The sequence below is a fragment of the Trachemys scripta genome, chromosome 2, assembly GCF_013100865.1.
Source record: "Trachemys scripta elegans isolate TJP31775 chromosome 2, CAS_Tse_1.0, whole genome shotgun sequence".
NCBI classification, from domain to species: domain Eukaryota; kingdom Metazoa; phylum Chordata; order Testudines; family Emydidae; genus Trachemys; species Trachemys scripta.
Window position 1 is genome coordinate 24,131,803 of NC_048299.1, and position 22,952 is coordinate 24,154,754.

The 22,952-nt window shown below is 42.1% G+C and overlaps 1 protein-coding gene and 1 long non-coding RNA gene across 8 annotated transcripts in view; one reads left to right on the forward strand and one right to left on the reverse strand.

Moving 5' to 3' along the window:
• LOC117872059 overlaps positions 1–7,188 on the reverse strand; it is a 36,280-nt gene extending 29,092 nt beyond the window's left edge. For 2 of the 4 annotated variants that reach the window (XR_004644390.1, XR_004644388.1), the window contains exon 1: positions 5,107–5,228. This is a non-coding gene — a long non-coding RNA (uncharacterized LOC117872059). Of the gene's footprint in view, positions 1–2,935; positions 3,075–5,106; positions 5,229–6,677 lie in introns of those variants that run through there. The other 2 variants (XR_004644389.1, XR_004644391.1) reach the window with 2 other exon arrangements.
• The window catches only part of PFKP (phosphofructokinase, platelet), a 65,373-nt gene continuing 47,932 nt past the window's right edge, over positions 5,512–22,952 (forward strand). For all 4 annotated transcript variants that reach the window (XM_034760061.1, XM_034760062.1, XM_034760064.1 and 1 more), the window contains exons 1-2: positions 5,512–5,631; positions 18,915–18,988. In XM_034760061.1, the coding sequence (XP_034615952.1) occupies positions 5,538–5,631; positions 18,915–18,988 (168 nt within the window). In that variant the 5' untranslated portion in view covers positions 5,512–5,537. The remainder of the gene's footprint in view (positions 5,632–18,914; positions 18,989–22,952) is intronic.

Here is a 22,952-nt window from a genome sequence, read left to right on the forward strand (position 1 = left end):
AGTCTGCTTTTCTGAAGTCCAGGGTCCGTATTCTGCTGCTCTCCTTTCTTCTTGTGTCAGGATCCTGAACTCGACCATCTCATGGTCACGGCCTCCTAGTTCCCATCCACTTTTGCTTCCCCTACTAATTCTTCCCTGTTTGTGAGCAGCAGGTCAAGTTGGTTCCTCCAGCACTTGCACCAACAAATTGTTCCCTACACTTTCCAAAAACTTCCTGGATTGTCTGTGAACTGCTGTATTGCTCTCCCAGCAGATATCGGGGTGATTGAAGTCCCCCATGAGAACCAGGGCCTGTGATCTAGTAACTTCTATTAGTTGCCTGAAGAAAGCCTCGTCCACCTCATCCCCCTGGTCTGGTGGTCTATAGCAGACTCCCACCATGACATCACCCTTGTTGCTCACACTTCTAAACTTAATCCACAGACTCTCAGGTTTTTCTGCAGTTTCATACTGGAGCTCTGAGCAGTCATACTGCTCTCTTACATACAATGCAACTCCTCCACCTTTTCTGCCATGTCTGTCCTTCCTGAACAGTTTATATCCATCCATGACAGTACTCCAGTCATGAGAGTTATCCTACCAAGTCTCTGTTATTCCAATCACATCATAATTCCTTGACTGTGCCAGGACTTCCAGTTCTCCCTGTTTGTTTCCCAGGCTTCTTGCATTTGTGTATAGGAACTTAAGATAACTCGCTGCAGCTCATTAGTTTTACTGGGGTTTGACAAACAGATTTATTTCAGTCACAGCACTGACTGGTTTATAGAAAAAGTAGAACAAGTTTATTAAACAAAAAGTCATAGGTTTAAGTGATACCAAGTATAAGGAATAAGGATAGAAAGGGTTACAAGCAAACAAAAGTGAAAATATGCTTCTAAAATTAAAACTTAATTTCAGCAAATTACATTCTTTGCCTAAGCAAGTTTCTTGCCTAAACTATTCTCAGAGACTTCAGTCCCTTGGTTGAAGGACCCAACATTCTGTAATTTCAAGAGCTACAGCCCCTTGACTCTCCCAAGTGATGGACAACTATGGGGTTCTCTCCCCTTTCTTTTTATAGTCAATAAACCTTTAAAATATGTTCTTTGAAAGGTAAGCCCAGACACAGACCTTCTCTCTCCTGCTGGGGTGTAGATGCCATGCTGTATTTCCCAAGTTCATCAACCCTGCTTCAAGATGCAGGAAGTCTTTCTGGGGGTGCAGTCTCCATCTTCATGCTGATTTGTATGTAAATAGAGTTTCCATTGTTTTGATTCCACACTGGTTAATTTACACTGGAGACCGGTAGATAGCTGCCTTCCCTCCTATCTGGGAGAAAACGTGTTTGCTTAATCTCAGACATTAAAGCATAGTATCTGTGAGTATCCACAATTCATCATATCGTATCCACAATGCATACATTTCTCAATGATATTAGTCACCAGGGTGTCTCAGACTTTCCTAAAAGACCTTACTCAATACACTTTTATAATACAGTATATTGCATACAATCAGCTGATTCAATTGCTTATCATTTGAGGTTCAGGCCCTCTGTCTTTTTAGTTAAGAGGTATCTCCCCCACTTCCTAGTTTGATGTCGTTATTTACCTTTTATGTAAATGTACCTTCATTGTCTCTGCCTGCTGATAAGGCTGGTCAGACAAGAAAATACACATTCCTCTGTCCAAGGCAGACTGTGCTGATGCAGCACCTGCCAAACGCATTTTAATAACATAATTCTAGCACATTTATAACTCTTGGTACACACCCTGTACATACATCACACACGCATATTAATAGTCAGTGAGTTACTAGTTTTCCATTTGTATATTACATGCCATCTTTTGGGTATATATCCTTACAACAGTGTTTTAGGTGTAGTGAGTATGTCAGGCCTGACAAGAGTTGCTGACACAGAGGAGTGAATCACCAATAGTGGGGTTTTTTTTTGTTTCTTTGTTAATGGAGATAGATAAGGAGATCTCCAATGGTAGTCTTGTTTCACCAGCTGCCTTGCAATTATATCCAGATTGCTCCTTTTCTTGCCTTTGCTCATGCCCTCTTTCACGCTGATCCATACACCTGAACAGCCTCGTAACTACCCTCTCCTCATTTTTTTTTTAAACTCCTCTCTTCTGTGATTCAGTCCATCTCATACACCAGTCTCTGCTTGTTCTGGTTTGATTTTTATTGCACTGTACTTCAGTGGCTTTTTCTTTCCATAGCGGAAACTTTGTTTTGGTAGAGAACTTCATATTGTAAAGTACTGTGGATATCTATGGCACGATACACATAATAATGAACTACTGTTCCTGTAGTTGGAGGGCAGCGTGTTTAAGTGTGAGTTGTACAGTAAACTGAGGATTGGCCAGGATACAAAACATTTTCTATTACAGTAAGGATCAGTTTAGAATCTTTAAGTACTGCAAGTACTTTGATGAGGAACAATTGTAAGACCTAGTGAATTAGTTGGTTTAAGAGCCATGTAAAAGCGTTCCTTTTTTGCTTCACAGAATCCCTTTACAGTTATGAGCTTACAGATCACAAAAAGGGTCTCTTTTCTCAGTGTGAACGTATGAATATTACTATGTATTATGCATGTGTATCCAGATCCACTGAGATAATATCCCTTAAAGTTAAACAAGATAGCCATCTGAAGCCATCTTCAATATTATGTCAGGAATAAAGAGAGATTACTGGTGACTGAGTTTCTTGAAAGTCTAAAAGCGTGTCAAGGCAGCCTCGGGCACAACCAGTGCCACATCCTTAATTTACTTATTATCACTACTGTCAACTTTGTTTTAATGTCCTGATGCTAATAACAAAGTAAAATGCTTCCCTAATGAAAAGTTAAAGACAAAGAATAACAATAACAAATAATGAAGCAGCTGTTTCTGAATTTAAGAGAAGACAAAAAAATCCTACCACCTGTTAGGAGATAAATTGTATTATGTACCTTACAGGACACTCTGAAAAACCACTGCTTTCTGGGAAACAACAACCTCTGATTACCAAGTGTATACAGGATTTATGATGAAGGTAGACAGAAATCTAATTTTCAGCCTCATAGTTTGCAGGACTTGCCTAAAAATGCCCTAAATAAAACAAGAAACACACAGAAAACAAACATTAGGATCCTAATCCAAAGGCACTGGAGTCAGTGGAAAGATTCATAGGGGAAGCTCCTCAGCTGGCATAAATTGTCATAATGCCGCTGACTTCAATGGAACTATGACTGTTTATACCAGCTGAGGATACTGGGTGTTGGATCAGGCCCATTAAGACAATATACACAACATATTTGGATTGTAAGCCTTTGAATTACTTAACTCCAAGGCCCTCAATCCAAATATTTTTAAACAGAATTAATTATTGTGTAACTACTTACATAGGTAAGGGTTTGTGGAACTGGGCCTGTTAGCTCTTTGGTGCAAAGAAATGTATTCACGTTCACACGTGATTCATTTTGCACGAGTTTCCTAGTTAATGTGCATCAGTATTTGTAGGATTAGAATACTTACAAACACCAGTGTACGTGAGTAATTCTACTCATGTGAATAGTTTCACTGAACTCATTGGGACTACCTACTTGAGTATAGCTACTCATATATGTAAAAGTCTGTAGGATCAGGGCCTGTGTTTATAAAGCACCAAATTTAGGATGTGTATAAATGTTGAATAAAAACAATAATTCTGATAGTGATTAAAGCATAGGATTGAGAGTTAGCATTTGAATTCTGTTTCTGACTTGCTGTATAATTTTGTCGAGTCACTCAGGCCCTCATCCTGCAAACATTCTCACAGAGGCTGAGCTTCACACACATAAACTGTCCAGTTGAATACGGGACAATTCATGTGCATAAAAGCAGGGTCTGGGCCTTAATCTGTCTCTGTGATCAGGATAATTATACTACTCTGCTCCATAGGGGTATTGTGATAATTATTTTTTTTTTAAGAATTATGGATCAATTATTCAATACATACGCACCCAGAAAGTATCTATTCACAAGAGAATGAAAACAAATGACAAAATCATAGCCCAAATCTTCAATCTGGATATTACCAAAAGAGGTTTTTTTTAACTCTCATTCTCCTGACCTAACAACAAAAAGGGGGAAAGAGAGAGTGCTCTAAATAGATATTTTTCAGTTCCCCGTCTCCATAACTGTGACAAAACTTCCTTTGACTCACCCTTTGTCTGTTTAAATAGTACACTCTTCAGGGCAAGAACTGCCTCTTGCTGTGTGTGTGCAGCACCTAGCACAATGGGACCCTGATCTCAGTTGGGGCCTCTAGGGGTTACTATAATACCAATAAATTATACTCCAATAGATCTTGGCAGTGGAATAATATCTTCTAGCGCAAAACATTTTCAGAGAGAGTTTGAACAAAAAAAACAACCAAACAAAACAAAAGACAAAACTGGAACCTCTAAAGAGGGAGATTTCCCTTCACTCTCTAATTGAATGACAGGCAATGATTGCTTGCTTATAGAGACCAGCAGCTTTTAGGGTTGCAGGGAATGGCCTGGGTGCCTAGTGTAACCAGAGCAGGACAGAGCTAGGTCGAAGAGAGACAATAGTATTATGTGATAGCCTGCTTTCAGGGGTACTGCCCCGGGTGCTGGAACTAGGGGTGCTGCCACACCCCCTGGCTTGAAGTGGTTTCCATCATATCCAGGGTTTACAGTTTGGTTCAATGGCTCTCAGAACCCCCACTATACAAACTGTTCCTGCACCCCTGTACTGCCCATCCTTTTACTGCCAGACCATGCAGGGCTACGGCAAGGAACTCCAGGGTCCCCAGACAGGCCCAGGCTACTTTGCTCCCAGCACCTGCAGGCAGAGACCTGAGTGCCGCTCAGGACTGGCCGCCAGCAGGGGGAGCTGGGGGGAGGAACCTCACCGTGCAGTTCCCTCCTCCTGCGACTCTGCCAGGAAACCAGCCGCTTCCTCTGCCCCCTCCCTCTTGCTCTAGCACATTGACAGGGAAAAGGAAAGGAGGGGGCCGCCTTTGCACTCCTCCCCCTCTTTCCCACCCATTCCAGCCTCTCCCACCTTCGGGCCTCTTCCATCACTGCCTCCTGCCCCTGCGCCATCCCCACCTGCCGCCGTCCTCGCCCCTTACCCAGGCTGCGGCATCCCAGCCCGCTCCCCCGGCCGCTGCAGGCTGCCGAGCGCCTTGGGCGGCGCACTTGCTCTCATTGGCTTCTCGCCCTGCCCTTCAGAGGGTGGAGCCGCACCCGCGCGGCGGAGAGAGGGGCCGGCCGGCTGGGTTGCTCTGGGCAGAGCTGCACGGGGTGGGGAGAGGCACGGGAAGGCCGGAGCGGAGGACGCCGGAGTCGGAGCAGCAGCAGCGGCGGCTGGGGTGGGATGTGAACGCTGCGCTTCTCGTGCTTTTTCCCCACGTAGTTTATGCCGTAGCGTTTCTGTTCCGGGTACCGTCCCCAGGGACTCCCTCCGGCGCCGCCCAGGGACCTCGCTCGCTCCCTCCATCCCCCAGCCGGGCAGGGGAGCCGCGCAGCCGGCCGGCAGCTCGCTCCCTCCCCTCCCAGCACCATGGCGGACCAGCCGGCGGATAAGAAGTTCTTCGAGAATCTCTCGGGCGCAGGGAAAGCCATCGGGGTGCTGACCAGCGGCGGGGATGCGCAAGGTGATGCAGCTGTGGGGCAGCGGGGGAGGGAGGGGACTATGGCATGGCTGTTGGATGTGTTGGGCAGCATGGATATGTGGGGAGGGGAGTGCATGTCATACGGGTACATTTTGGGGGGAAGATAGGGGCAATACGGATGAGGGGTGCAGTGGGCAGGGGTAGTTTGGAGACGGGCAACATGCTCATGTGGGCATGGGCGGGAGGTGCATGGACACTGGGGGGCAGTGGGTATCTAGTGGCTGGGCAGGCAGCATGCACACTAGGGCAGGAGCAGGAACACGTTGGGTCGGGGCACGGCGGGCATTGAGGTAGGGGGCAGATGGGGGCACTGGACGTGGGCTAAAGGGGGCTGGTTTGCTGGCAGGGAGGGCCGGCGGAGAGTGCCTGTTTCCCTGCAGTTCCACTGGTCTTGGACTGATTTGAGATCAACGTAAAAAAAAATTCTTCCTTTTGCCTCACCCCCGTGTCTGGGCTGCAAACGTGCCTAGATAGGCAGGTCTGCAACAAGCAGCCTCCATTCATCCTCCCTCCCTTCCTCATCACATTTTCCAACGTGTGACTTATTCTGAGCCTGCCTTCTGGAGGGCAGGGAACCGAAAGCTCCAGTAACTTTATCCCCAGACGTCTTCCCCTTTCAGGGGATGGCAGGGAGCGGGGAGGATGGAGAAAGGGCTAGTTAGTGCCCAAATGTGAGGGGTGGGGTGGGGAAAGTGGTGGTAGGAGACTTGCTGCACTGCACATGGGAGCAGGGGAGCTGTCTGCCGCTGGGGCAGTGCCAGCCCTCACCCATCCGCCTTTCACTTCGTTCTTTGGCACGACTCACGAGGAGTAGTTTCGCATTCGTGACAACGGTTTAGATAGCTCACACCGGCGCAAGATTAATAAATTGCAGACCTCCTTAGCCCCCTTCGATCGCTAAACCTACACGGAATCCTTCCAGAGCAAGAGTAGCAGGGGTTTAATGTTGGGGCTTAGAGACCGAGAACCTACAGAAATTGAATCAAAGGGCGACCCGGGAACAGGAGAATTGATTGAAATTTACTAACCTGGTCACGAGAGATCCCTTCTCAGGCCCCCTCCCCCTTGTCCCCGAATTAAGTGGCGTCTGTTATTAACAATTCTATCTTGGGTTGCTCAAGGCGCAGATTCTAGATGGGTAAGCGGGGCAGTATTAAACAACAAAGGCTCTCGATGCCCTTAGCCAGAAGGAGAATTATCTTGTTAATGTGCAACGCTGCCATCATTCCCCGGAGCCGCCTCCTCGGCGGTGACATTAGTTTTCCCGCAGCTCCGGGAGGGCGTTGGGAAGAAGTTTAAGCCAGTAGCTGCCAGTTTCGCTGCAGCTCGGGAGTATGTCAGCAGCGTGGGGCGCGAGGCAGGGGACAATCTGTGTTGTCCTGTGCATTGGGGCTGGGGACCGGGCCTCCCCGCCAGTCTTTCACGTGCGTGGGGGTGAAGAGAGAAGTATGGCTCCTGTAAATACGCTTGTGGGTGGAGGGACTTGTGAGAAGAGAGACCCCTCTGGGTGCGTAAGGGTTGGAGGAGCGGGGACTAGTTTCCCCCCACTTCCCTCAATGAATGTGTAAGGAGAAAGCCTCACTCCCCTTCCCCTTGCTAGGTCTGTGTTTGGGGTGCGGGGTGTGTCCTGTCTCCCCCTCCAGTCTCTGCCCCCCTCCTTTCCCTAGTGCGCACGAGAATGCTAGTTTGCATGGACCAGTCTCTCCTCGCTCAGTCCCCGCCTCCAGTGTGTACGTGATCCGCTGCCAGGCGTTGCGGATTCTTCTGTGCGTCATGTCTCTGCTGAAAAGCATCCATCCTCCCTCCCCCTGGAGTAACGGGGTGCCCTGGGGCTTTACCTGGGATTAGGTAACCTCCTCCCCAATATGTGGGCAGAAGGGATCTGCCACCGCAGAGAACGAGGCAAGCAAGCTGCTTCCCTTGACAATCAGCGGCTGGCTTGGCTCCTCTTGCAGTCGCCCGCCCCACGACGGTGTTACCAGTTGTGCTGAAATCATTCCAGCAGAGCCCGGGATCCGGGCACCTGAGCCCTTACATCGCCATTTTCCTTTGAAGCAGTGACAGTGCGTTGCCCGGAGCAGCATAGCAGCAAGTCCAGGTTGAGCCCTGCCACTCGCTTCCGGGTGGCTGCGGATTACATAACGCTGGAGCAGCGGCTCTATCTCCTTTTGTTAAAAAAAAAGTATTACATCGCTGTCGCCCCCGAGCGCTATAGTGCAACATTTAAACATCGTCCCAAAGTAAATCGATCGGCCCTAGATTTGATTATCTGCAAAGTGTAGCAACAAAAAAAAAAAGGGGGGGGGGAGCGTTTGGAGAGCGCTGCCCAAGCGCCGTGACTGTTTTGCAAAGACTATGAGCAGAGTACGCTGGATGTCGTCCAGGATGTTTTGTAGGCAACATCGTTTCATTTCTTTCACGAGAAGAGAGACTGAACCCAACCTTAGGGCTCGAGTGTCTCTGAGTGGCATCAGGGAGTCATTTACATAACTGGGTTGGGATTTGGGAACAGTAAGAAGACTGAAGTGTGACCTCCATTCTGCATCACATCCTGGCAGGGGAACAGAATACGGAGGACTCTGAGTCATGACCTTTCAAGGTCATTTGTGCTGCATGGGGCTAGAGTAATTTAGAGAGAATATCGAGGCCTGTAGGTGAGAGAGTTTATATAGAAACAAGCAGATTAGCAGTTTTGGAAGAACTATGTTGTACAAAGTAATCCTGTTTTAAATTGGGAGGGTTTTCTATTCTTTAACTGATTTTCCATCCCCCTTTTGCTTTAACTTCTTGAATATTTACAACAGAAATCTGTTTCTACCTGTTAGTGCTGCACTATATGATGGCTTCTAAGCTTTTCCCCACTGTTAACCTGTATTTTCACTGAAAGCAGCAGGCACGTGCCTACACTGTTCCAGGCAGATGCTTGACATATAAAATCTCAGCCCAAGAGTTTACTACTTGGGGTGGTTTTTTTACTTTTTAATCATTTAAAAGTGGCCCTTTTTAAAATGAAAAATTACATGTCTTTTCTACTTAAAGTGGATATTACTGTTCAAAATGTGGCATCTTCACATTTACAATTGTTAATCTCCTTAAGGTTTTTTTAATGTGTATATAGTATTATGGATCCAAGAGGTTTAAATCTGTATTAATACACATTCACAGCACATACTATAGCAGCTCCCTTGAAACAATCAGGAGTTAATCACTGTATTTACAGTATACATGTACTTTCCACCATTTTATGTGGTGGATTTAAGCAGTGTATTGGGGATTTAGTGAAAGTGAAAGTGTTACAAATAATTTGTGCTTGTAAAGTGTAGTCTATACATGCTGTGTCAGCATTACAGTTTTGGCCACCCACCTGTTAAATGGAGAAACAAATCCAGTATCTGGTATTCTGTCTTTTGATGTATATTGTGACTGAACATTGACAGCTGATTCTCAAGGATCTGTCAGCATGATGTGCGGTTGGTGCAGTTTTGGAGGAAGGGACATGAGAAGGGGGTCTTTAAGCAGCTGTTATGCCCTCTGATCCTGGGGTTTGCCCTGTCATGGGTTGGTCCTTAGCACAATGTAGAACAGCCTCAGGGCTACTGTATGTCAGCTGTCAATGACCTCCAAGGCCATTCTGGCAGTCACAGATGACAGAGGGATGAAGAGTGTCCCCTAGGCAAATTGCCAATGTTGGAACCATGATGAGGGTGGTAGAGGAGCAGCAATTACAGTGGCCCAGGATCCCTTATATAGAGGGAATTCTGTACCGTCTAGAGCTGACAGATTGGTGGGCCAATGTAAAGTGGCCAGGGAATGGCTGGTGTCCTTAACCACAACACAGAATGTTCCGGTAACTTCAAGGCTTGAATGCTGTGGAAGATAATCTGAGTGAGGGGCCTGAGATTGTGAATTGCATGTGCATTGGGCTGTTGGTCCTGCTGTGTTGGGCCTGGACGTGTTAATGCTGACACTGGTGGGTGAATTTATACACCAACCATTGACTCCTGAGCTGTGGATCTTCTTTCAATAGAATGTCATCCTCCCCTTATTCTCTGTCACACACAGGAAGTGAGTTGTTCTATGTATTTTAGAACATAAATTTATGGAACCCTCCTAATGAGCAAAAATCTAAATGACAGCCGTATAAACTTATTTACTTGCCTCAGCTCTTACTCACCCCATCCCTTCATTTGCTTGTTACTCCTACTCTTTGGTTTTGAGCTCTTCAAGTTAAGAGCTATGTCATGTTTTTTTATTTGCATGGCAAAACACTTTTGGGCACTAATGAAATAGTCATAGCCTTCTGGGTTACACAGCCCAGAGCGCAAATCTTGGCTGTGTAGTAGGCAGACCTGTGCAGCAGTTTCATCACCTACTGGTTTAGAGTCTCATATTGTCCCAGTCCATTACATGTCCCCCCCCCCCAAAAAAAGAAAAAAAAACCCTTTCTGTCCCCAAAATTGTAGAATTTATATGTATATTGCATAATGGTTGCTATGTGTGTTATGTATATACATTATTTGAAGACAGCTCCATGGATTTGTTTTAAATTTTGTAAATAAAATTTGAAGAACAATTTATTTGCTAAAAAAGTTGACATGTCATGTATCAACATACATTTTACAGATGGGAAATGAACATTCTATAGTTAATGGCAATTTGTATAGACTTGTTCAGTATTCACCGTATCTAGTGTTTTGAAGACGTTATTTCTAAAATTAAAAAAGTGACTTGTGTCACAAATTAATTCCTAAGTGATTGGTACTAATTTTTTTGGGGGGGGGGAAGAGGCAGAGAAGGCATTTTGAATGGAAACAAGCCTAAAATGCCCAGGATGCTATTCTGTGTGTATGTATAAGTATATATATTTTTAGAGAACTGCATATGTTTAGAGAACTAATTATGTGTATATATATATAATTAGTTCTCTAAACTTATGCAGTAGAGAAGACATGCTAGCATATGCATTTATACAATAGAAGTATCTTGTTGGAGAGGGTTCAGGGAAGAGCCATGAGAATGATTAAAGGATTAAAAAAACTGCTTTATAGTGAAAGACTCGAGCTCAGTCTATTTAGTTTAAGAAAGAGACAGTTATGGGGTGACTTTATTTCAATCTATAAGTACCTGAATAGGGAACAAATATTTAAGAATTGGCTCTTCAGTCTAGCAGAGAAAAGTATAACAACCTTCAGTGGCTGGAAGTTGAAGCTGGACAAATTCAGACTGGAAATAATGTGTATATTTTTAACAGTGAGAGTAATTAACCACTGGAACAATTTATCAAGGGCCATTGTGGATTCTTCATCACTGATGATTTTTTAAATCAGGATTGGATGTTTTTCTAAAAGATCTGCTCTAGGAATTATTTTGAGGAAGTTCTATGGCCTGTGTTATGTAGAAGGTCGGACTTGAAGATTGCAAAGGTCCTTGGAATCTATTGATGTATAAATAATTTGGTAATAATTCTGTGTTATAGCAGTGCTTTTGTGTTTAGGAAATGATCTTTCTAAATATTTCCCTTCTGCAGTTTGGCAGGTATTCAGAAATGTTACAAAGTTATATTACTATACTATGTGATTATTAATGTAATTTGTTGTATAATTGAAAATAAAGTGTAAAGCAAAAATAAACACAAATAAAGCTAGTGTCATGGTGGTTATTCTTTACACTGTTTTTTGGCTTTCTCATAAGTTTTTCTGTTTGTTTTCTGATTATCATCTCTCTCTTGACCAACCTTTTTTCCCCTTATTTCCTCATTTTGATGTATTTTTTTCATTCTTCATTTGCATTTTCAATTGCAGTCTGTTCCTTGTCCTTTATTCAGGTTTTTCTGTCTGCTTAGCTTAATGTCTATTCTTCCTCCTCAGTGTGTGTATTAATTTCTCAGGGTATGTCTACACAAGAGAGCTTACAGCAGCACAGCTGTGCCACTGTAAGATCTCTCATGTAGCTGCTCTCTTGTTGGCATAATTAAACCACCCCCAATGAGTGGCAGTAACTATATACGCAGAAGAAGCTCTCGCACTGACATAGCACTGTACACACTACCACTTATGCTGGTGGAGGAACATTCACACCCCTGAGCGATATATGTTTTGCTGACATAAGTGGTAGTATAGACATGTCCTCAGCTGTAGTGTATTACGTTGTATTAAAAACTAAGGACTGGATTCACGTAAGCATTATGATTCAGGGCAGCACTTAAGCCACTTAAGACCCACTGAAATCAATGGCACTTATTTAAATTTAAGCAAGTGCTGAAGTTCTTTCTTGAGTCGGGGACACAGTACAGATTTTTTTGCATATTTTAAGTTTCTCTTTCTTTTAAATTGTTCAGTGATAAAGGGTCTGCCAGAGTTAAGTATGAGATGATGTTTTAACCTACTTCATGCTGCTGTGCTGTAATAGCTCATGTGGTATGTGGGCACAATGGAACAGTGTGTAGACTCAAAGGATGAATATCTCTTAATTCTGTATTTTTAGCTTTTGGCAAGTTAGAACTTCTGTAATATTCTAGAGTGGTAGCCGTGTTAGTCTATATCAGCAAAAACAATGAGGAGTACTTGTGGCACCTTAGAGACTAACACATTTATTTGGGCATAAGCTTTCGTGGGCTAAAACTCACTTCATCAGATGCATGGAGTGGAAAATACAGTAGGAAGATATATATAACGGTACATGAAAAGTTGGGAGTTGCCTTACCAAGTGCTAACGAGACAATTCAGTTAAAGTGGGCTATTATCAACAGGATGAAAAATCACTTTTGTAGTGGTAATCAGGGTGGCTCATTTCAAACAGTTGACAAGAAGGCATGAGTAACAGTAGGGGGAAATTAGTTTTTATAGTGACCGTCTCTAATGTGCCACAAGTACTCCTTGTTGTTTTTGTAATATTCTGTGTAACCTTGGTGTGAGAATTGTTCTTGTTTTGCAAACATAATTGAACAGACAATATCCAGATATAGGATACTAGCTTCTCTTTGATGCATTTGTTTCAGCCATCATCTAATGCCCTCCAGCCAGATTATTCAATCTTCAATTGGGCCAAAAAGTGCCAAATACATTTTAGCACCTATCAAAGGTCTGATGAAAAAGAAAATGGTAATTCAGAAGGATTTTAGATTATGTTGCCATATTTTAAATGGCTATTTTTGCCACAGTTTAGTCTCTAAACCACTGTTCAAATCCTCTGTGTGTATCAATGCTGTACTGAGTAATGAGGACCAAGTCTCATGACTACTGAGTACATCCATTTTCCAGTAGTAATATAATTACATTTCATAGCCACTCTAATGGAAATGCTGGTTGTAAGATGCCAAAGATAATGAAATAAAACATTGTTTACCAGTGTTTTATTAGTCAAGTTGTGCTTTAGAAGAGACCTCAGGCTCGCCTCTGTAGATACCTTTTATATATTTGAATGCACTCTGGTCAAAATATTCAGATGTAAGTACCCAATTGTAGGTATTTAAAGCCAAATTTAGGTTTGTTGTGACATTACTAGATTATTCAGTACTGAACTGCAACAGATTGGTTCTGAGTACTCAGCACTTCTGAAAATTGGCTAGGTGCGTGCCTTTAAGCACCCAAGTCTGAAAATATTGCTGTCTGTGCATAGAGGCAAACAGGTTCCAAGGCCTGAAGGGACCATTGTGATCATCTAGTCTGTCCTGTATAACACGGGCCGCAGAACTTGTCCAAAATAATTTCTAGAGCAGATCTGTTAGAAAAAACATTCAGTCTTGATTTAAAAATTGTGAGCGATGGAGTGCAAAATAGTCACACAATGTCAAGCTGTGGTAACACATGTATATTAAATAGCCAAGTTATAAACTTTCCGTGAGGGTATACAGAATGACCTGAGGCTAGGGTTCTCTTCTTTTTCAAACTGACAACCCATGTTGCAATAGACACAAGTTTTGGGATCCGTCCACCTCCTATTTAGGCTACATATACAGTATGAGCTAAAGATGTGACTCACGTGACCTGTCATCGAGCTATTGGGAGTATAAATAGCAGCGTAACTGCTGTAGCATGAGTAGCAGTAGCAGAGGCATGGTTTAGATGTGCCACATACAACTTGCCTGAAGCTTATGGGTATGTACTTGGCATGGCTCAACCATGCCTCCACTGCTGCTACCCATGCTACTATGGCTACACTCTATTCAATGTGAGCTAGCGTGAGTATGGTGTACAAGAATAGGAGAATCACAGCCCTACCTCATAATGTAGGCGTAGCTTTAGACAGAAGGGAGTGAGTAATTGTAGCCTCTTGAAACCTGGTTACAACCGCCATGTTGGGAATCTCTAGCCTAAGTGTTACTCACATATCAGCCTTTTGAGCCACTTCCTCCGACATGGCTTTCATACTTTGAGACTTACGTACAGTAATTGTATCAATAGGAAAACACACATGAGTTTGGGGTCATCTTCCTAAAATGTTGTGTAGAAGTAATTTAAGTGATTAGATGGATACACATCTATTCAAGAAAACTGTATGCATAGAGTACTATGTGGGACAATTGCATTGTAAATTTTCTGAGGCACTGAACTGGAACTATTACTTTACAAATAATGATCAATCTAAGTGCTTGGTAAAAGTTCTGAAATTCTCACTGGTGACTGGAAAACCAGGTTGTGTGAATGCCTTATTGTTTATATTAACCAAAGCTGATATTCCTGGACTAGAAACCTTCCCATCTTTATCAAACAGACATGGAAAATGTAAATGTGTGGAAACAACCCTGGATTTTCATGTACATTTTTAGCTTTGCATAGGAATCCTGTTTCAAAAGTAAAATTTTCAATAAACTGAAAGCACCAGTAAGTTCTTAAAATGGAAACAGAAAAGAGAAGTTGGTTTAAAATTAATAAGTATGGAACCAGCAGAATAATGCTGCTTAAACTGAGCAGGAAATTAATAATTTAACATTAGGAAAAGTTTAGTACTAAAGCAAATGATATTTTCTGAGCCTTTTAGTCATGTAACTTTTTTAGTGAATTTGTTACCTGTCTTCTGAAATGGTACTTCTATTGTAACTTTGATTTTTTTGGTGGAGTTGAGTTCCTAAACATTAGTGAAACCGCTCAAAATGAATATATGTAAAATCATATAAACAGACAAGAAAAAATATGTTTGAACTGAAAAAAAAAAGTAAGTGTCTTACATAGCAAATAGGGCTAAAACACACATGTAAGAAACCATACAGTAACTAAAATGTACTGCATCAGTAGAGACCCTCTACTTATTAAAAAGATGAGCAAAATATTGTGTTCAAAAACATTTTCCTTTCCCTCACACTGTTAATGAAGAAACAGTTATAAAGGTTAATAGTCCAAGGGAAAAAAAAATCCTATGTAATATGAGGATACCTGATTCAATGGGATTTAGGAGCCTCTTAGCAAATCATTGGGTATGAGATGGCTATAGCTGCCAAATCTAAAGGGTCAGAGAAATCAGTATTTGGTGCTTAATTTATTTTTTATTGATTTATAAGTTGCCTTTCACCAAAGCTATTAGGTGCTTATTTGCATCAAGCAGCCAGCAATGGGTACTAATAATGAATCACTGCTGCCATCTCCTGAAATGTTAACATATACACTGGCACCAAGTCAGAAAGTTGGGGAAAAAAAACAACAATTCAGACAAAGGTTAAACAAGTTTCTAATAACATATCCTAACAATGACCACACTTGGATTCTGTTCGATCACCAACAATGAGGGAATCATAGAATCATAGAATATCAGGATTGGAAGGGACCTCAGGAGGTCATCTAGTCCAACCCCCTGCTCAAAGCAGGACCAATTCCCAACTAAATCATCCCAGCCAGGGCTTTGTCAAGCCTGACCTTAAAAACCTCTGAGGAAGGAGATTCCACCACCTCCCTAGATAACCCATTCCAGTGCTTCACCACCCTCCTAGTGAAAAAGTTTTTTTCCTAATATCCAACCTAAACCTCCCCCACTGCAACTTGAGACCATTGTTCTGTCATCTGGTACCACTGAGAACAGTCTAGATCCATCCTCTTTGGAACCCCCTTTCAGGTAGTCGAAAGCAGCTATCAAATCCCCCCCTCATTCTTCTCTTCTGCAGACTAAACAATCCCAGTTCCCTCAGCCTCTCCTCATAAGTCATGTGGTCCAGCCCCCTAATCATTTTTGTTGCCCTCTGCTGGAAAGAAGATGAGAAGTCACCTTACCATTATTATTTGTATTCCCATAATGACTAGAGGCCCTAGTCATGGATCATGCCACTATTGAGCTAGGTGTTGTACAAAGTCAGAACAAAAAGACGGTCCCTCCTCCAAAGAGTTGACAATCGAAGTCACTGGCAGGTTCAGCCCTAGATAGCTGATAAGAAAGTGCTTCTCTCCCTGGCCTTAAATGATGTGATGCAGTTAATGTGTCCTTGACATTTCAGGGTTTTAAAGATTATCACCATCACCTTGAATTGATCCCAGGAGTGGGACAGAGAAACAGTACAAAGACCTGAACGTGAGTGTTGTGTTCACAGGTCTGCTCTGGTTGAGCAGAAGACAGTTATATTTTGCTCTAGCTGAAGCTTCAAGGTGGTCTTAGAGGTTAGGTCTAAGTATGGGTTATTACCATAGTGTGGTCTGGAGGTGCAAAGGTGTTACTGGCAAGGAAGAATTCTGCATTAGAAGGGAGTGATCAGACTCCTCACAAGCCACAGATGATTAAAATAAATGTGTTGCAGCTGTAACCTGAAAAACCAGGATCAGTGATGAATCCATTAGGATCTTAATTTAGAAAACATTGACAAAATGCAGACATGCATCATCAGTAGATGATGCAGCTAATGCCTTTGCCCAGTCCATTAAATGCTTCTTCATGCCCACAAGAATCTCTTCTGTTTTAGCTGGTGCAAGTCACATCCATTCTGAATCTCAGCCTGTCCATTTTCCTTCCAGTCAATCGCACATTTGGGCTAATGAGACTGTTAGTCAGTGGAAGACAGACACAGAACTTTGTGTTGGTCAGTATTTATTATATCCGCGAAACATCTTGCAGTCACCTCATACATGTTGAACAGGAAAGGTGATAAGGTGGAATCCTGAAGGATGCAGCAGGTGAGAGCTTTCCAGAAGGATGAAAGTGGGGAAGGAGAAAACTCAATGAATGACCATTCTGAACATGTCCGTAAGACCCTATAGACAAATCAATGGTACCAAAAGCAGCCGATAGTTCTAAAAAAAAGCATGACCTTTACCCTGCTCATCACTATAGGGATGCAATTAACCATCAGTATCTATAGAGACTTGGTTTAGAGAAACAGTATTCTGCATAAAAATATTAGTATGCTAAGCAACACTTGCATCTCTTCTTGCTCTTGGGTTGGCAGAGACCACAAATGCCATGGAAAACATGGACAGATTTTGGAGATGAAGAGTGCCCTGTGCCACACTCTACAGCGATTACTGCACCCTCCCTGGCCTTAGTCGATACTTGAAAGGCCAGATCTTCAGCCAGTGGAAATTGATGTAGCTGCATTGGCTTAAAAAAACCTGACTCAAAGTGTGTGTGGTTTCTGGAAGGAGAATTGCCTCTTTGAATGGATATTTGCTACCACCTTGCTCTCCCTAGCTGACTGACTTGTTTTCCTCACTGGATATGTCTACACTTGGAGCTAGGGGTGCGATTCCCAGCCCATGTAGTCATACTTGCACTGGCTTTCATCAAACTGGCATGCTAAAAATAGTAGTATAGCTTCTCCCACCGACATAGCTACTGCCGTTCGCTGGGGGCGGTTTAATATCAACCAGGGAGCACTCTCCCATCAACATAGAGTGGCTACACCAGAGATCTTCTAGCAGCACAGCTGCATTGGTACAGGTCTCTTGTGTAGACATAGCCTTAATGTTCAGTTCTTGCACAATGAAAGACTTCCGTTTAATAACAATGACTTTATTTGTCTTGTGTTCCTAAGTAATAGGCACTTGAGGTAACCTCAGGGTCACTGAGACCTTCACACTAATCCATTTCAGCATTCACAAAGAGGTTAGTTCAGTGGGACTTTAAATACTTCCCCGGAAGTGATAGTATCTAGGCTCCCTGAGGACAGGCCGTATGCATGACTTTGTTTGTGGGTATGGAGATTCAGTTCAACTCTCTTGTGTGGTTTAATCACCTTATGTGTTTCAAATCAGGGATTATTTTGCACCTATGTCATCAGCAGAGCTGATCTATTTCTTCGCTATTTCCAGTAACTAATGAATCCTTTTGATCTGGGGGACTGTAGATACTATACTATATTTTATGCTGTGGCCTATCTAGAAGTCCAACGAGAGTGCTGAACAGCTGTTAGAGAAGTCTCTTAGCTTCCTTGCCCCTCTCGTGTAGCTCTGTATTTGTTTCTTGTGCCTGGAGTCTGTTGGTAATTCTCCATGTCTTTTATCATTAGTAATATTCCCCATGGTAGATGGAGAGAGCCATTACAATAGACACCACATAATTTTTGACTCTTTGGATTGACACCCGTTGCGTTTGCTATAAAATGGTTCTGTGGAACATATTTGCTGCTTAATACATTGAAGTATTAATACTGATACAAACAAGTATGACATCATTCAGCCAAGTGTTTTTCAGTTTGTCAAGCTTCTATGAAAAGAATACTAAGGGCTCCATTGTGAGCTGCAGGACATGCCCGCACAGGGTAATAAGATACCATAAGGCACTCCCTTACCTATGCTATCCACATCACAGATGTGTACTCAAGGGGAGAGCAGCTGGCACTGGCTTGCTACCCTCCTCCCCCTCCGCCCGTCTCTCTCATGTGGCTCTGCTCTTCCACAGCACACCATCTGTGCAGCTGAGCTGGTTTGGAAGAAAGTAAGCTGGACCAGGAAAAAATGCTGGCACAGCTTACTTTCCCCTCTTGCAAGGTGCCAAATCACCAGCCTTCTGTCAATTAGCAGTCATCACTTTCTAATTACTGTTTATTCTGATAATATTTTGACAATTTCATCAAGTTCCCCTGTTTAATGTCCATATAATGATGGTGCTAAAACAAATAACTCTGCCCCCTTCAACTTCTAGAGCTGGCTGCATTGTCAGTATGTACATTTCTGTTATAGTAAAAGCTTTTTTTTTTCTGTTTAGAAACAAATTATAGCTTCCAATTAATTCCTTCGTTGTTGTTGTTGTTGTTGGATTTTGTTTTTGACAAAGGTATTTCAAGTTAATATTAGAAAATTGAGATGACCTTGCATAATTTTGTAATAAATGAATTCACTTTCTCTTCCCAGGTATGAATGCTGCAGTACGTGCGGTAGTGCGTATGGGAATCTACGTAGAAGCTAAAGTGTATTTTATCTATGAGGTTAGTTTTCCTGTTGTATTCATTCTGTATTTGATTTTTGAATGCGTTTGGACCTTGTTCTTGTGGAAATTTCACATGGACTTTAATGGTGTAAGACTCAAAATATTACACATGATGTTCCTTTTGATCACACCAAAAGCCTTTTTTACCCATGAAAGGTAATTTACCTGGTAATGACCAAGAGATGATATTCTAATTAAAACAGAAGTTTGATTTCTGGTTCCAGACCTTTTCTCCATACAACAGCAAGGGGTTGGGAATATTGAGAAGACTTAGTTGTGGTAGTTGATGGGATCAGGCCTTGCATTACGCAGCAATGACCTGTCTATTTATACGTGAATACCTTCTGTATGGTATTCATCTAGCCCTCCCCTCCCCTCCCTTACTATAGTATGAGCACCTTATAACTTTTGAGGTATTTATTCTGACAACACCCCTGTGAGGCAGGAAAGTAGTATTATTCCCAGTTTACAGATGGGGAACTGAGGCACAGAAAGATTACATGACAAGAGTAGTCTGCTGCTGGTTCTATAGCCACTGGACAATTTTTCCCATTCTACAAACTAAGGGGAGTAGTTGACAGGCTGGCTACAAGATGAAGTCCTCTCCACTTCTTTCCAAACATCAGAACTATTGTGTCTGTGATTGATGTATATGTACGTGAAGTTATATTCAAAGTGCATGGGATATGGAAATTTGAAAGACATATAAATGTACATCAAAATGAGAAAACTATGTAAATGTTACAGGGAAAATGTCCATATTGTACTTCAATTTAATAAAGAGATATATTTTATCTTTAAAGTATGTGAATATTGGAATACAGTAAACATTTTAAACAAACAAGTGGCCCATTTGTATTGTATGTTGGAATTATATCAGTTCTCCTTTAGAAGCCTTTAGTTTTTAAAAGTAAAGCAATCATGGGATAACGTGGAAGGTCCTTTCATGGATCAGTAACTGGTTAAAAGACAGAAAACAAAGGGTAGGAAAAAATAGTCAGTTTTCAGAATGGAGGGAGATAAACAGTTGTGTGGCCCAGAGATCTATACTGGGATCAGTGTTGTTTAACTTATTCATAAATGATCTGGAAAACAGGGTAAACAGTGAGGTAGCAAAATTTGCAGATGTACAAAATTATTTAAGATAGTTAAGTCCAAAGCAGACTACAAAGAGTTACAGACTCACAGAACTGGGTGACTGGGCAACAAAATAGCAGATGAAATTCAGTGTTGATAAATGCAAAGTAATGCACATTGGAAAACATAATCCTAACTATATATACAAAATGATGGGGTTTAAATTAGCTGTTACCACTCAAGAAAGAGATCTAGGAGTCATTGTGGATAGTTCTCTAAAAACATCCACTGAATGTGCTGCAAGAGCTGAAAAAGCAAACAGAATGTTAGAAACTGTTAGGAAAGAGATAGATCAGTGGTTTTCAACCTTTTTTCATTTGTGGACCCCTAAAAATTTTCAATTGGAGGTGTGGACCCCTTTGGAAATCTAGTGTCTGTATATATAGTTGAATTCTGTTCAGTCAGTTTTCAGTCTAAGTCTTCCACAGACCTCTTAGACATAGTCCATGAACCCCCTAGGGAGGTCCATGAATCACAGGTTGAGAACCACTGGGATAGATAAAAAGACAGACAATATCATAATACTTCTATATAAATCCATGGTTTGCCCATCCCTTGAATACTGCGTGCAGTTCTGGTCACTTCATCTCAAAAACAGTTATATTAGAATTGGAAAAGGTACAGAGAAGGACAACAAAATGAATAAGGGTATGGAACAGCTTCCATATGATGAGAGATTAAAAAAGACTGGGACTTTTCAGCTGGGAAAAGAGATGACTAAGAGGGGATATGATAGAGGTCTATAAAATGGTGACTGGTATGGAGAAAGTAAATAAGCATCTGTTATTTACTCTTTCACATAATACAAGAATCAGGGGTCACCCAATGAAATGAATAGATAGCAGATTTAAAACAAACAAAAGAAAGTACTTACTCACAACACACAACCCGTGGAACTCGTTGGTAAGGGATGTTGTGAAGGCCCAAACTATAACAGAGTTCAAAAACAAACTAGATAAGTTCATGGAGATTAGGTCCATCGATGGCTATTAGCCAAGATGGTCAGGTATGCAATCCTATGCACTGGCTGTTCCAAGCCTCTGAGTACCAGAAGCTGGGAGTGGATGACAGGTAATGGATCACTCGATTGCCTGTTATGGTCATTCTCTCCAGAGCACCTGGCACTGGCCACTGTCAGAAGACAGGATACTGGGCTAGATGGATCATTGGTCTGACCTAGAATGGCTGTTCTTACGTTTTAGAAGTTTATAAGCCAAAATAAACATTTTATCTAGGCTAAAATGTGGGATGCAATTTTGCTAATTAAAGGTGATTTTAATATGTCATATAAACCAAATTTAATTATAGAAGTGCTAGAAAATACAGCGTTTGCTAGTTTGTATTTACCTAACACACCATTTATATTTTTAAACTTGATTATTTATTCATTTTTGTCCATATCTGTTTATACTCAGAGTGCAGCCACTAGAGCTATAAAACACATTTGTAAAGGAGGCTTTTTGTTTGTTTTTCCTTTTATTTTTTAACTTAAGCTATTCCTAATGCTGGACACGTTTAGCTGTAAAAGTTACTTGGCATAACAAGGCATTCACTGAAGTTTGTATAGTAACATAAGCAACATATACATTTATATGTGTTTCAGAATAATGTGTACATATGGTTAATCCAATAGTCTGTGGCAGTTTTAAAATGGACATGAGTTTGGGCTCGAAAGAAAAATAGTAACAGCTATTTGAAAAACAACCATCAAGCAACTTTTGTTATATTGGACACTTTAAAATTTTGTTTTAAAATGCAGAAATTAATTCAACTATCATATGAAATATGATAAAGGTTATTCTGAGGCTAAATATGGTAAAAGCTTTCCACAATTTTAGCTTGCAAGAAAGACAGCCAAAGAACTTCTTACCCTGCCCTCTTCCTCCTCCCCCCCCAAATCTAACCCCTTGTCAGAAGGGATACAAATTGGCTGTGAGTTGAAAGGAAATTCTAGAAATTGGCAAGCTAGTGAGCACACCAAATGTTCAGAAGCTGGCTGTTGTGGCAGCACAGCACAAAAGATTTCTGGAGCACAGTGCTCTGCTTATTTGCATACCAATTCTCTTTTTGTAGTAGGAAAATATTAATTTTACCCTTCATCCCCTGCCCCTCCCATGGTTCGAAATTAATATGTCTGCAATCTGCATGGTTTGCTACCCCTATTGTATGACTTAATGGACGATTGGCAGTAAAGTACTGGACTGGGTCCTGCCTCATGATGATAGGGGGAGCCGAGAGTGGACAGATGTGGGGTTGAAGCCTTAGGGACAGATCCCTGGGTGCAGCCAAAATACACAGAGTGCAAGTCAAGAAGCAGTATGCAAAGATGGCTTAAATCTCCTGTGTCATTGTCCTGCCCTGGTGCGTGTGTGTACATGGACTATATGGTTGTTCTCTTTACCCTGTCGTAGAGCAGTGTGAAGGATTCTCTTATTCAAGCCAGGCTACAGTGGTCATAAGGGGTCCAAAATGCATCTGAGGATCAGTGTGATGTATGGATGTTGAGCTGCACACTCTTTTCCCTGCTGAAGGGAGTATAACAGTACGGGCCTGGCACATAAGCCCCCCCATATCATGTCTGTGCCTCTGGAGGATCATCCTCACACTGGGAAGCAAAAAATTCACCCTCTTCCTGACTTTATATACCCCAAAATTAATAAGATAAGTGTTCAGTTCAAGCCTTCTCAGTCTTGGCTGCTCCTGGAGTTCCTACCTCAGGACTGCTCACATTCATTCACTTTTCATGCCTGTCCAAGGCTAATCTGTTCTTAAATTTACCAGAAGTGTAGAAATACTTCTTTATATGACATTCCGGGGTGCAATCC